The sequence below is a fragment of the Candidozyma haemuli genome (genome assembly GCF_002926055.2).
Source record: "Candidozyma haemuli strain B11899 chromosome Unknown B_2014730914, whole genome shotgun sequence".
Taxonomy (NCBI): domain Eukaryota; kingdom Fungi; phylum Ascomycota; class Pichiomycetes; order Serinales; family Metschnikowiaceae; genus Candidozyma; species Candidozyma haemuli.
In genome coordinates this window covers 1944037-1957500 of record NW_020289902.1, presented here as the reverse complement: position 1 = coordinate 1957500, position 13464 = coordinate 1944037, and the positions used below count along the sequence as shown (strand labels likewise).

The 13464-nt window shown below is 43.5% G+C and overlaps 3 protein-coding genes across 3 annotated transcripts; 1 reads left to right on the top strand and 2 right to left on the bottom strand. All coding sequences in view use genetic code 12, as the record gives it.

The window, feature by feature from the left end:
- Positions 1-5214: 5214 nt before the first annotated feature.
- CXQ85_001641 (MFS transporter) lies at positions 5215-7152 on the top strand (the record flags this gene model as incomplete). Its single annotated transcript, XM_025485342.1, has 1 exon — positions 5215-7152. One exon carries the CDS (start codon positions 5215-5217, stop codon positions 7150-7152), a length of 1938 nt encoding a protein of 645 aa, XP_025340273.1.
- Positions 7153-7514: 362 nt separating this feature from the next.
- CXQ85_001640 (uncharacterized protein) lies at positions 7515-10939 on the bottom strand (the record flags this gene model as incomplete). Its single annotated transcript, XM_025485341.1, has 3 exons — positions 7515-7694; positions 8298-10756; positions 10783-10939. 3 exons carry the CDS (start codon positions 10937-10939, stop codon positions 7515-7517), a joined length of 2796 nt encoding a protein of 931 aa, XP_025340272.1.
- Positions 10940-12127: 1188 nt separating this feature from the next.
- Positions 12128-13441, bottom strand: CXQ85_001639 (CRAL-TRIO domain-containing protein; the record flags this gene model as incomplete). Its single annotated transcript, XM_025485340.1, has 1 exon — positions 12128-13441. The coding sequence occupies one exon, from the start codon at positions 13439-13441 to the stop codon at positions 12128-12130; it is 1314 nt and encodes a 437-aa protein (XP_025340271.1).
- Positions 13442-13464: the final 23 nt, after the last annotated feature.

Genomic DNA, 13464 nt, shown 5'->3' with positions numbered 1-13464 from the left:
GCTGGAATATGGTGGTTTATTGCTGACTATCTTCTTTATGGTGTTGAAAACCGGTAGTGGGAAAGTGGTACTTCAAGCCACCAACCAGACCGTTCTCCACCGGGAGTGGCTCCACACTACCTTTATCCAACTCCATTGACATCCCATAATGCTGTGCTTTCTTTGCTTGACCCCCTTGTGTCCCGTCAGTATCACCTTACCCTCCACTAACGCCTCTCACCCAAAGTTGCCACCAATGTCTCCTTTTACCGCTCTGTTCCCACTAATTCAACCTCTCTGATAACCATCATCGCCCCACAATCGCTCTACCGTCATTGGAATCACCCTAGAAGACATCAAGATCGTGTTCTGACATGGGTCGCCCTTTCCCATTGCCGACGTGGTAGCTATTTCCCTCCATGAAAAGCACCACATCTTGGACATGTTAAACTCCTCAATTATGCTATCCCAGCTCATTTCATTGTGGTCTTGTTGTCCTGGATTGACTTGACCATTTGGATTAAGGAAGAAGAAAGTGGTTGGGGAAGTACGTGTTCGCAAAAAAAGGGGGTGCGACGGGGTGGCTGGCTGGTGAGCAATCGCCAAAAAATGTGAGCCGCGCACGAAGATTGCTACCCGTGGCACCACATAGATTGACGAATATGGGGAAGCAGTACGAATTAGATCTCCTCAAGAAAAATTTGTGCCGAAAGTGTGTCTGAAAAATTCATTGATGGTGTTGGATTGCTCGTGGGAGGATTGGTTATCTGGTTAAGTGGTAGAAATACGTCAGGACAGGGACGCGCATATGAAATTCGTCCCCATATACTGAAGAATTGATCGAATTGATTGTATTAACTCTTTCTCTCTATAATATTAGACTTATCTGAATAATCTCAGTATCCATGGGTTGATTGGCTATGTTGCTCGTTGCAAGCGCTATTATTTTGATCTCCTGGTCCTCAATGGTACCTCATGAGCTACGAACGTAATTCACATTCAGTGCTCTTAAATAAAGTAATCATTTTTTATCTATCTTAGACTTCAAGGCATCTAAAAGCAGCTGAGGCTATTCTACCATCCAGTTGTCCATGCCTATCCCCATTTCTATAATCTTGCAATCCCCTTGGTACTCGAGATGAGATAAAGCAAATGGTCACCAAAAACTTGATATCATTCTTCTTAGGTCATTGAACTTCCTGGATATATTCGTAAATAAATGTAGAGTTGTTTGTATTACTTTGGTAATTTTTGAAAGCTTTTTGATTAGTGTTTGGGTGGTAAAGTCACTAGCTTGGCCTTTTTTATACTATCTCAATAATATTACTAATGAAGGGCAAGACAGCTAAATCTAAAGCCAGAAATGGTCTAACAGAGCTCAGATTAATCTTATGCATATTTTTCACAACTTTATGATTTTATTGGAGGTTCAGCTAGCCCGTTTCTTCTGGGCCACAAGCGAATTAAATCAACACCAAAGTATGGAAAAAAAGAAGTATTTCAGAGCTCCAGAACTAATCTTCATGGTTCTTTAAAGCCTATAAATGCGACACCTAAGTTTCACGATTTTTCAGGAACCTCAAGTGCTTTTTGGACTGGAAGTACCCCGGCTTCTCTTGGGTTCCGACGTGTTAAACTGACGCATCATGAAGAGCATTATAGCAAGTAAATATCCCTAGAATTATTGATAGGTGGGACTTCTTATTTCACGGCCCACGGTATATATATTTAGTAATATCCTACTAGTCATCTTTCATAAATCTTGGGTATTTCTTAAAATGCGGGTTGTGGTTTTGCTTATGTGCTGCGATTCTGGAGGGCGAACATAAATGCAAAGTTTAAAACAGTTACCAAAAATCGAAATCTGCTTCAAAATTGAACACAGCGTAGAGTATAGTTTCTTAGGTCGTGAAATATACGTGGTAGAGTTTTGAAGAGCTTTCGACGGCTCTAAGTGGTATTTTCGTAGCGTTGCTCAAAATGAAATTCTCGCACATACAAAGTTAGCAGGGATAGAAGTACTTAAGAAAAGGAGAATGCTGGAAATATTGTTATGTCAAAGATACATAGTATGCTGAAGGATATGGCTTTGCAAGGATACATTAGGTTGCTTCACGTATTCGACCTATCCCAGTCAGTTTTTCAGTTGAGGCGGCGAATTACCTCCATGAACAACAAAGTAGGTGGCTACAACAGAAAGGACGTCAGTTAAAAGGAAGAAATAGTATCTTCTACGTTAAATAATCTTCTCGAGTGTTGTAATACTATTTTTCTCGCCTTTATTCTGTCCTTTTCTTTCGAGATGAGCTCCAGCTTACGCGTTCTTAAAATGTCTAAATCAACAATTTTAAATCAGCCACAAATTATCGTATTGAAAGTGTAGATGTTGGTTAAACTTTCCCTTCTAAAGAGGTTATTTCTTGATAGTTTGGCTTTAAATTAATAAAGATGAATGAGAAACAGATTTTTACTTCCGCTCACTCTGGGGTGGATGGTACCAGAAGCCAAATGTACATCAACACTAAATCCACACATATCCATGAAATAAAGCTCAATAATCAAGTGAATATTATGTAGAGCTTAAATCTATTCAACTTTTCTATCGATTCATCTCTGATGGGGCGAGTTCTTCTGACTTCGTCCTTGTGCCATGTCCACGTAACCCCTTTGACTAAAAGGAAGCCTGCTACTTGAAGGATCATACAATGGTATTCGGGATAATATTAAATACTTTTAGTTTGCCCGGTCTGTGTCTAATTCTTATCGAGCTTTTGAAACCATTGAAACGCCCAAATAGGCAAGTCGATCAAACATACGAAAGCAATTGATGAACCGGAAACGGAAAACATATGAGACCGCCCAGTAACGATTAGAGGAGATATTATTCGACCGATGAATATATAAAGCTCGTTTCTTCCCTTCGTTCTTTCAACATCATCAAACAAAAATGGCCGCTCAAACTACTCAGAACAAGAACAACACTCCAAAGGACAACAACTTGAACAAGCACGCTGGACGTGGTGCTGTTCCTTTCATGTGTACTATCGTTTAGATCAATACATAAGAATTACTTAACTTTTGATATTTGTAGAAACTGGAACCATATAATGAGGTGAAGCTCACTTCAGGAAACAAGAAAAGAAAAGAAAAAAGAAACCTTCAATTTGAAGATGTTTAGAGTTCAGAAGAAGCCCAGTATCACTTCGCTTGATCTTTGACCTTTTTTTCTACCATTTATGATTTTTTCTCTGATTCTTCTTTCATTCTAGTTTTTATCTGACTACGACCTGGTAAATTTTTTTTTGACGCGCTTCAGAAAGTTGACCAGGATCAAAACATACTACTCCAGGGAAGAAACCTAAACTCCAATATGGCTCCAAAAGGCTTCATTGAAGGTTGAACAGGACGAGACAAAGCACAGGATTACGATGATGTGCTTTGTTTTCCAAGATACTTATTCTTGGGCATTGGAGGTGCTTGTTTAATGTGAAAACATCAAAATAACAACCCTTCATAAATAATCCCACATGACTTTAAACATGAATATGAAGAGGATTATCGATATCTCCAGTTAAGGACTCTACTTGAGAAAAGTTTCAGCTTCCGATGACGTACAGGTGATGTGCTATCGTGCTTGTTTCTTTTGCAAACATCGCCTCCCAGCTCGCCATAGGGCTTTTCAATTAAAAGAAGAGGACTATTCCTAGAAAGCTGCTACTTTGAGGAATGTATTCAGCTACTTTGGAATGCTGCCGTGTTTACATGAAGCGAGTTATGGGCTTATCTGAAAATGCCTAAGATGCTTTCACTCATGACTTCGTTATGCCACGCGTACGACGTTAAAGCGGTAACAGATGGTACTACAGGAATTTTTCAGCGCTAAACTACCCAGGAAAGATATTTTGTGTGACCTCAGTCCACTATTGGTTCGAAAATCGCCTATTCTGGGTCCGTCAATTCGCTTTTACATTGCTGAGCCGCCGAAAAAGCATTGACAAGCTACATGACAGATATAATTGAAGAGATCTGTGCTGAAATACACTTTTTGACTTTAGTTGGGCTGTTCTGTCTGGAAGCTCATGCCATAAAATGTTGTTGTATCTATCGATATGGAAAATGGATTTTGCCAGATAGTGGATGTCCAGCTACATCAAAGTACCTCTTGAATCGAGACCAGATGCTGCTATAATACAGTGACTCCGCATTGGGCTCTGCCTCTGAGCGTGTGACGGTATTCCTCTGTGATTCAAAGTTGCTAAGTGACAATGGATATCTCATAATATAAGAGCGATGTGATTTCAAACAACACTTGATATTGGGGCCATGATTAAGAAGTACAATCCATAAATGTTCAAGTGTTTTCATCCATCCATAATTGTGTCGAACAGATGTCCTTGCTCAGAGTGAGATATCGCTGCGTAACTCCATGAAGATGCTTCCAGTACTATCATGAATGATATGGCAAAAAAAGCCTTGCTCAGAGACTTGGAGTAATTTATTCATTACCGTGCTTTAATCATGTGTGACATGCTGTGCCCTCTACTCAGATGCTGAAAGATCTCAATGTGATCATCAAATCATGAATATCGCGGTACCACACTGCGATCAAACCCCCAAAAGCCAAGTACAATAAACGCTCAAAGAGTGCTGATGCTCTTACCGCATAATTCACTTTTAAATCGTAGGATAATCTTGATTTTTTAGATGCAAAGAAAATTCTGCGTGATTTTCTTAGCTTTGCTCTCGCGCTGCTATTATGGTACTACATCTTTTCTCATGATGACGCTCCCAGTGCAAGAAGTACTTTACATGAACAATGCCAAGCTTCCCCAGGGTCCCTTACCCTAGACTAATTGTCATATGATACGATGTTTACGCTAGAAATGTCCAAGTCTCAATAACCTTAAAACCTGAAAACAGAGGTCTGACTGATTCCTGGACTCCAGTGGTCTATACGAGGCTATCACCAAATGAAAGCAAGTGATAAACGCGATTGTGATGTTGCCATGAAATTACTTAAAAAGCTGCATTCAGATTCTATGAACTGTATGAAACGTCTTTCGACAATAGCAAGTAACAGAGGGGGCAGTGTATATGACTTTTCAGGTGGTCGACAAGCTCCTCCAAGACTTCGATATTCGGGTTGGATCAAGATGCACCAGTTTTAAACGGTTCCTTCTGCACCTTCTCCATATTTATTACACGAATTTCTGACACTAGCTAAACGCATACACGATGTACCTCCATGGATCGTTTGAAAGTTGCAGTCAGATAAGCATCGAGAATAGATCGAGGTCATCGAGGTCATCGAGCATAAGAAGCTCCGAAAAAAGAAGGCCAGGGTCTATCAAGCTCAATGTTCCCAACGAGCCCAAGAAGAAAAGCTCCAGTCCTTTTGGAAAGGTGGCTTCAAGAGTAAGCGAGGAAGTATCACAAGCTGATCTAAGCGAACCCAATGACGAAGGACTTTTCAAAAAGCGCTCCAAAAGTGAAAGGAGCGAAACTCAGAATGATAGAAACGGCGAAGAAGCTGCTCAGCATGATAGAAGTCCTGAAGTCGACGATGAAAAATATCCCAAGCAAGATAGACGCCCTACAGTTGACGAGCTAGAGTGGGACAGTCCAGACGATAAAGGCAATCCTCACAATTGGTCAAAATTGAAGAAATGGCTCATCACACTTACAGTGTCTTTCGACTGTCTTTGTGTCGCTCTAGGCTCGTCACTCTATGGAGAGGCTTTACCAGACTTGATGATAGAGATGGGCATCTCACAAAGACTCGGAACTGCTGGGGTAACCTTCTACCTTATTGGTTTGGCGATGGGCCTGGTAGTTGCTGCACCCATGTCTGAAATACTCGGTCGCAGATTGATCTACCTTGTTTCGATGCCTGTTGGCATGCTATTCACTATGGGAGTTGGTCTCGCGACGAATATAAGAACCGTTCTCGTGTTGCGGCTTTTCTCGGGGCTTTTCAGCTCTCCGCCAATGTCTTTGGCCGGTGGAACCGTAAGTGATTTATGGAGTAATGATCCAGCTCAATTGGCTGTTGCAATGGCCGTGTTTTGTCTTGCTCCGTTCTTAGGCCCAACAATTGGCCCCATCGTGGGCGGGTTTGCGGTCAATGAAAAAAGTTGGGAATGGACTCAGTGGGTGCATCTTATGTTCTGTGGTGCGGTCTATCCGCTTTTATTCTTGGTTCCTGAGACGCTTGACTCAACGATATTGAGACGAAGGATGATTAAAAGAGGGGTGGAACTTGACGAGCCCGACTTGGACTTTGAATTCGTGAAAATGGTTGTCACCGTTTTTCTTGTCAGGCCCTTTGAAATGTTGATGGTGGAGCCAATCATTTGCTTCACTTCTGTTTATGTTGCGTTCCTTTTTGCAGTATTGTTTGGTTTCTTTCGAGCATATCCCATCATTTTCGGAGATTTGTACGGGATGGAACGTGGAATTTCAGGATTGCCATTCATTGGTGTTGCTGTTGGCTTGGTTATCGGCGTTTTTGGGTTTATATGGTTTGACCGCATCTTCTTCCATCCAAAAAATGAAGATGGTACCAGGGGCAGACGTGATGAAAATGGCGACCCGCTAATTTTTGCTCCTGAAGCAAGGTTGACCATCGCAGCTATAGGCTCGCTTCTCATGCCAATAGCCTTGTTTTGGCTAGCATGGACGTCTAGAGAGTCCATCCACTGGATCGTGCCAACATTGGCAGGTGTACCTTTTGGGTTTGGCTTGCTCTGGGTGTTCTTTGGAATCGTGCTCTACTTTTCCTCGACATTCCCTCCACAATGTCTTGCATCTGCTTTAGCTGCTAACAGTGTTTTGCGCTACACTACGGCGTCCGTTTTTCCCCTTTTCATTAATGACATGTACGAAGAGCTAGGTATTGACTGGGCAACATCTATATTTGCTTTCATTACTTTGGCAATGTTGCCAGTCGTCTTAGCACTCTACAAATTTGGCGACAGACTTAGACAGTATTCAAGATATAGCTTTGAGGCAGAGGACCGAAAAGAGCAGGCCGAATTTGATGCAAAAGAATCTTTCGAGGATGACTCTGATCAGATGTCAAGTCCGCTGGGTAAGTATTACGGAGAAGCTGGATCTTCTTTCAATCGTTCGTCCAAGACAGCAATGGAACAGGACGTCTCCAACAAAGTATGACGAGTCCATTTTAATTATCCCGCATAGACCATAGATGCTGTCGTCTGCTTTGTCACCACTCGTCAATTAATAAGTTAAATACACGGTACATCCACCGACCTTAATCTCATCAACAACTTACGCTCTCCTGAATTTGCCTTAGTTTGCTCGTCACTTTTTTCGGTTCTCGTCAGGTCTCTCAAGCCTCTCCATGTATTCTGAATTTCCAAAATCAATATCTAACTCCCAAGGCTTTTCGGCCTCACTCCATTCCCGATAATTGACCCCTTCGACGGGTTTCAAGCCGTAATTCTGGTGCGGCCTGAAAAAGCTGACCACGAAAGAACCATAGAAAGCCAGAAATCAAAGAGTCTGCAATGCATTTATAATAAGTTGGACTTGGTGAACCTGATTCTGATGATACAGGCAGAAGAGTTGTGGAATCTACTTCCAAGAACACAGAAGCACAGTGGTTCCTTCATCTGACAAGACGAGGATTTAGAAATGACATCGGAACGGAGAGCTGTCTCCCTTCTCAAGTCATGCTCGGTTACAATAAAATTCTGCGGTATAGTAGTGGATTCGTAGAAATTTCGTACGTAAGATTTACCACTCGCTCCTTCGAAATTAGATTACACCAGTAGCAAGTGGGTTCAATGCTTGACGACGAGGACGTAAATATTAATTCTTACACTAACCCGTTTACGAACATGACATAAAGTACTTTTTTAGGTGGAATTACTAATTTAACGAGGTTCTTTAATTTGATAATCAATGTTTGGGGCTTTGGCTAATGTAGAATCCGGTCAAGCCACTAATTTTCTTTACAATGCAAAGCGAATGTCGTGAAGCCTCGGGACGCCACGCGGAGCCGCATGAAGCCACTGACGGAAACTTGACATAAGCGAGCGCAATTTTCTGATCAAGGGGATTATGCAGAAAAGTGCCATAGTTACACAGATTTTAATTAGACAGCATCTGATTTCTTCTACCATAATGCTCTTGTCTGCTTTGTCATACTAATAACAACCATCTTGACTAATATATGCTACTATGATAGACCATGGCAATTACACAATGAGTGAAAAGTGTTACATGATGTACTTCGAATACCACGATGAATATATTACCCAATTATTAAAGCTATAAGATTATTATACTTTGACATGTGCAGCAGCGATTGAAACGACAAACGATAATAAGGGGAAATTGGTGAACAAAGCTCCTGTTAATGGGACAGACTTACAGCCGATACTTAGTTTGGCTTTCTCTGTGGTTGGACCGAAATCGACAAAATCTTTCCCTTCCTTGAGTGCAATTGCAATTGTTTCTTGCATCATAACGAAGTAGCCCTTCATTGGCCTTGCGAGTTCGTGGTCCAAACCTTGAATATCTGAAGTAATTGTGTCGCCAATCCTGAACAATACACATGACGCTATCACTTTTCCATCCACTTTAAGGAAAAGTAAAGTCCTATCGCATTTGTTATTAGAATTTGCAGTCATCAGCTTGATGAAATCTTTGTTTGGGGCTGCCAAGGTTGCAGTGTAACCTCCTTCGGACCTTCCTTCTGCAATCTTCTCCCATAGGTCAACTATTGTTTGACAGTGCTCGTCAGTGGGCTCTTTGATTTCAATGACTTCACCGTGTGAGCGCTTAAACTCTGCTTCCTGACTTCTATACTTAACTGCCTTGAAGTAGTCGGTGAGAGACTTTCCTTTGTGGGGTTTCATGTTAATGATATGAGATGCGGGAAGGTTGATGTTGTACCAGCCACCGAGTCGGATAGCTTGTTCAGCAGGGGTGTTTGTGATAGTAGGATCTATCATGACACTGCATCTCTGGGAAGAAGCCATTTTCTTATTCCATTTTCCTAATGCATGCATAACAGCAGCGCTTCTTGCTACTGGCTTGTCTGAGTTCTGACAATAGAAGGTGGATCTGACAAATGGCCAGTGGAAACCAAGGAGACCTATTCTGAAGCAAAGAAGTTGGGATTTTGACTCTTTGCCAAAGTTCCTTTGTAAGAATCTGCCAAACTTTCCGGTCAATGGTGCTGTCAAGTCATATGCCTCAATGGTCGTGAAAAGAACAAGAGCTTCAGTAGCCATCAAATCTGAATGGAACTTAACTTGCTCCTTTATATCCTGATCTGTAGGACATTCCAAAGGATAGTCAGCGCCGCCAGCGGCAGCTTTCTTTGCAAGCTTTTTCCTTTTGTTTTTGGACATTGGCTGAGGGGCCTTTACTATTGGCTCCTCATGCAAAGTAGCTTCTTCATCAAAGATGGTACCTTCACGATCAATCACATCCCAGGTATCAAGGTCAGCAAGACCTGCTTGTGCCTGATCCCTCTCTTCTTGTTTTATCCTCTCCGATTTGTAAACTCTCAAAACAGTGCAATGCATGTTTTCTAGTGGACTTTTGCTATAGGCCTCCATCATGGCGATAACTGACTCACCGGAAACTTCAGGATTTGCTGTTTTGTTGTATGTGATGAGCTTAGCGAAAGCAGATTTTTGGGCTTCAGTGAGGCGGGAAAGGTCAAGCTCTTCGACATCAAAAGAAGGAGGGCGTCTTGACCTCAAGTAACGAGAACACGAAATGAGAAGGAGGCAAAGCACGAAAGTGTAGAAGTAAAAGACGTTCAAAGACGTGGGAACCAGGTACCCATTGACATGCTGGCGAACAATTGAATCTATGGCACTGACCAAACTCAAAACAGCCAAGACGATCATAAAACCATCATGTAAGAAAAGAAACTGGCCAACGGTATCGGAAAGCCTGTTTCTTTCGTTGACAATAGCACCAACAGAGAGGCCAATCAAGGAACCGCATAAGGAAAAGGATTCCGTGTATATGTAGATCATGGGCAAGGTGTATTTGTCGTCTTCGTGATCCCAAATCATGTCATTGTTAGCATTCGAGCTGATTTTGATTTCGGCAACACTGATAATAAAGTTGACAAGACATGCAATGACAATCAAGATCTGAACCTTGCCCTTTTTTGAGACCTCCCACACATGGACGAGAACGAGTATGTTTGCCAACATAGCGACAATAGACAAAATGATGATAGTGACACGGTTTGAAAACAGAAGATTGAGCTCGCTAAGGGTATCGTTATCTAGTATGAGTGGATTCTTGATGGTACCAGTGATGAGTGTGACGATGTAACCAATTGAGAGACCCAAGTAGACAATCACCATGCCGTATTTGAAGGCAGACCAAAGCTGGAGGTAAATGCCCTTCTTTGAAACCAAATTCTGGAACTTTCTCTGGCGCCGAAGCACCTCCATCACCACCACAATGATAGTAAAGATGGCGCTGATGAGTGGTACGGCAACAATGGTGCCCACCTGTTGACTCATGATACTTTCCACGATAAAAAGACCGATGTTGATGGCCAAACAGAAGGCACAAGCTAGCCACACCGACTTGAGCACTCTGAGAACAGCGCAAGCCACCTTTCGAGCCACCACCCGGATCTTAAACGTAACCAGGGGTGACTTCGCCTCGGGAGCGTCATCCTGGCCGTCGTTCTGAGGTTCTTCCTTGATTTCAGGCACCAGCGGCTCCTCGTTCTCCAGCGGCTCAGTCTTCTTCGTGTGTCGGCTTTTCTTGGCTGCCTTTGTTCCTTAGATCTGACACTTTCGCCAGCCGCATCATCAACAGATCCCTCTCCCTTCTCTCTTAATCCATCCTCTCTTCCTGAAAAACTCCCACTTCCATCTCCAGTAGAACCACTTTTGGAGCTCCTGCTTGGAGGCACCGTGTGCCGATCGATGTCAGGGTCTTGTGGCGCCATGGCAACATGAATTGCGTAATCTATTAACAAGTTAATAATAAAAGAAAAAAAAAGGACCCCCAGGATCAATAACCTTTTATATCCCTTAAACTCAACTTCAGCCGCCCTTCCTATTTGTAAGCCTTTATGTGGACTACCCCAGCGCCGCCGCCCCACCCGGTTTAACACAAACAGTGACAGAGGCTAGAGTGCGGCGGCTACTTCATTCTCTTTTTTTGCCCTCATTTTGACACATTCAAACGGCGGTTAGCACAAAGTGACCGCAGCATTATGGACTGCGTTTTTTAAAGAATGGGGCGGACTCAGGGGGAATTGGGGGCGTAGAGAGGTTTATTTTTGTTGTTTTTGGTTCTTTTTTTATGGTTTTTGGCGGGTTTTCTCGGGCTGTGCTGGTACCCGACGGGACCGGAACGGCGCCGGAACGGAACTTTTGCACTTTGTATGCGCCTTGCCGAAAACCTGGAAAAGCCCTGACCAGGTTCGAGAAGGCTCTACATTCCACTGGCTGGTTATTTTTGGACACAAAGTGCTCTAGATTCTGTTCTGCTTACTCTGTTTCGCTTCTGTTTCGCTTACTCTGTTTCTGCTTACTCTACTCTCCTTTACGTTGGTGGTACGTCACGGTGGATGCTTAGAAGTTGCTTGGTGTGAGCAACCACACTTCATGGAAGAAAGTGGTTGGCTGAACACGCCTTGAGTCTATTTGAAGTCTCCTTCTTACGTCAGCACAGCCCGGGGATCCACCATCCACGGACGCTGCGCCGGTTTGGAACACACTGCGGTAAATGGGAATTGATCAATGGAAGCTAGGCGGCTAACCAGATACCAGAGGGCTATTGTCGCCAAAATTAGCATTTGGAGCGTCTCGAGAAACAGGCGAAGTAATGATGGTTTGGGGAAAAGATGGGTCGCTGGGCGGTTTCCAGGTCTTTCGATGTCCCCACAAGTTTGGTGATCTTTTTTTGTCGAAATACCTGCTTTATGGGTACTATATATGTCACGACTACAGTGTCACTGGGTCAGGATGGGTGCAAAAAAAGTCATGACGTGGGTGCGGCGCATATACGTTAAGTTTTGCCGATATACCACTTATGGGGAGACTTTTTGGTGTCTTGGTGGGTGTTATAATTTAGTGTCATACATTGGTTACTTAGGGTCCGCCTGCGGAACCGAGCCGAAGTGGACCATTTAAAGGGAAATATCAATGGCGTTGTTTCTGTCAAACTGGCCTCGAGTACGAATATAAGGATCGAGCTCAACCAAGTTCTTTGCCAATTCAGCTCCAAGCTGGATCTTGAGGTTCAAGAACTTGGTGGATTCCTCCTTGGTGGCAGCCTTGATCCAGGAAATCGTTGTTTCGATGAATACCTTCAGGAGCACCTTACGCTGTTCGCTCAATTCCTCGAATTTGTCGTCCTCGGGCTTCTTGCTGGAATTCTCGTCCGTAGGTGGAACGTACTCGGGCACGTACTTATCGTCACCGCCCACAAAGTCTGGAATAAACTTGCGGTCAACGAACTTCTCCAAATCCTCCGCCGAGTTCGTAAAGTGGACCTTGGAAGCCACCACTGGGTCCAACCAGCCACGGATCAACTTCCACACAGTGAAGAACACCCATGGAGCGTTGTGGATCCAGATGGCCGTCAAGGATTCAGGGTAGTTGGCCTCAAAAGCCTTGGCCAAGAACTTAACTGCAGCAAGATCAATGTTCTTCAACGAAATACCCGTCAAATCGAAAAGAATATTGGCACCGTCGCTTCCCATAGTGTATGGCTTGAGACCAAGTCTAAACCACTCGAGCATAAGCACAATAAACCGCTCAAAGTCCTTGTGTGGGCACTGAGAGCCAAAGTGCTTTCTCACACGAATCACACAGATGGGTCCACCTTCTCTGTCGGTACCTCTAAGGTAAACCTTTCCCATACCGAAAGCCTCGGAGAGCTGCTTGAGGTTCTCGTCCTTGCTGATTCCAAGGTCTCCCTCGATGGTATACTTCTCCACAGGGAAATCAGTGCTCTTCCAGTCCAAACACTTGAACGCCATGATGATAGTCTCCTCGACCTTGAACTTTCTGGCACGCACAAAACGAAGAATATCGTTATCTGGCGAGTCGTTCCGAGGAGTGATCAAAAACGCCTGGTGCAAACGACCGAGGTTAAACTTTGCAACCTTGGGCCAAACGTGTTTCTGAGCCACCTTGATGCTCGAGTCGAAAGAACCCTCCAGAAGCGTCGATTTGCCCATCATATGCTTGAAGTTCTTGCGAGTTCTCTCCGAAACAGGAGGACACTGGCTCACCACAGACTCCTCCTGGATCTCTGGAAGCGCATTGAGCGCCTTCCCTGCCACAAAGTTCTTCTTATCGAGAAGCTGCTCATAAGTATACTCGTCCAAGTCATAACCAAAAGACTTGAGACAAATACCATACACCTGCTTAAACACAATCTCGTGCTCGCCCTCGATGGACCACACACGGTCTGCTCTGACAACCTGTTTCGTCATGATAAAAGTATAAAACTATAAAA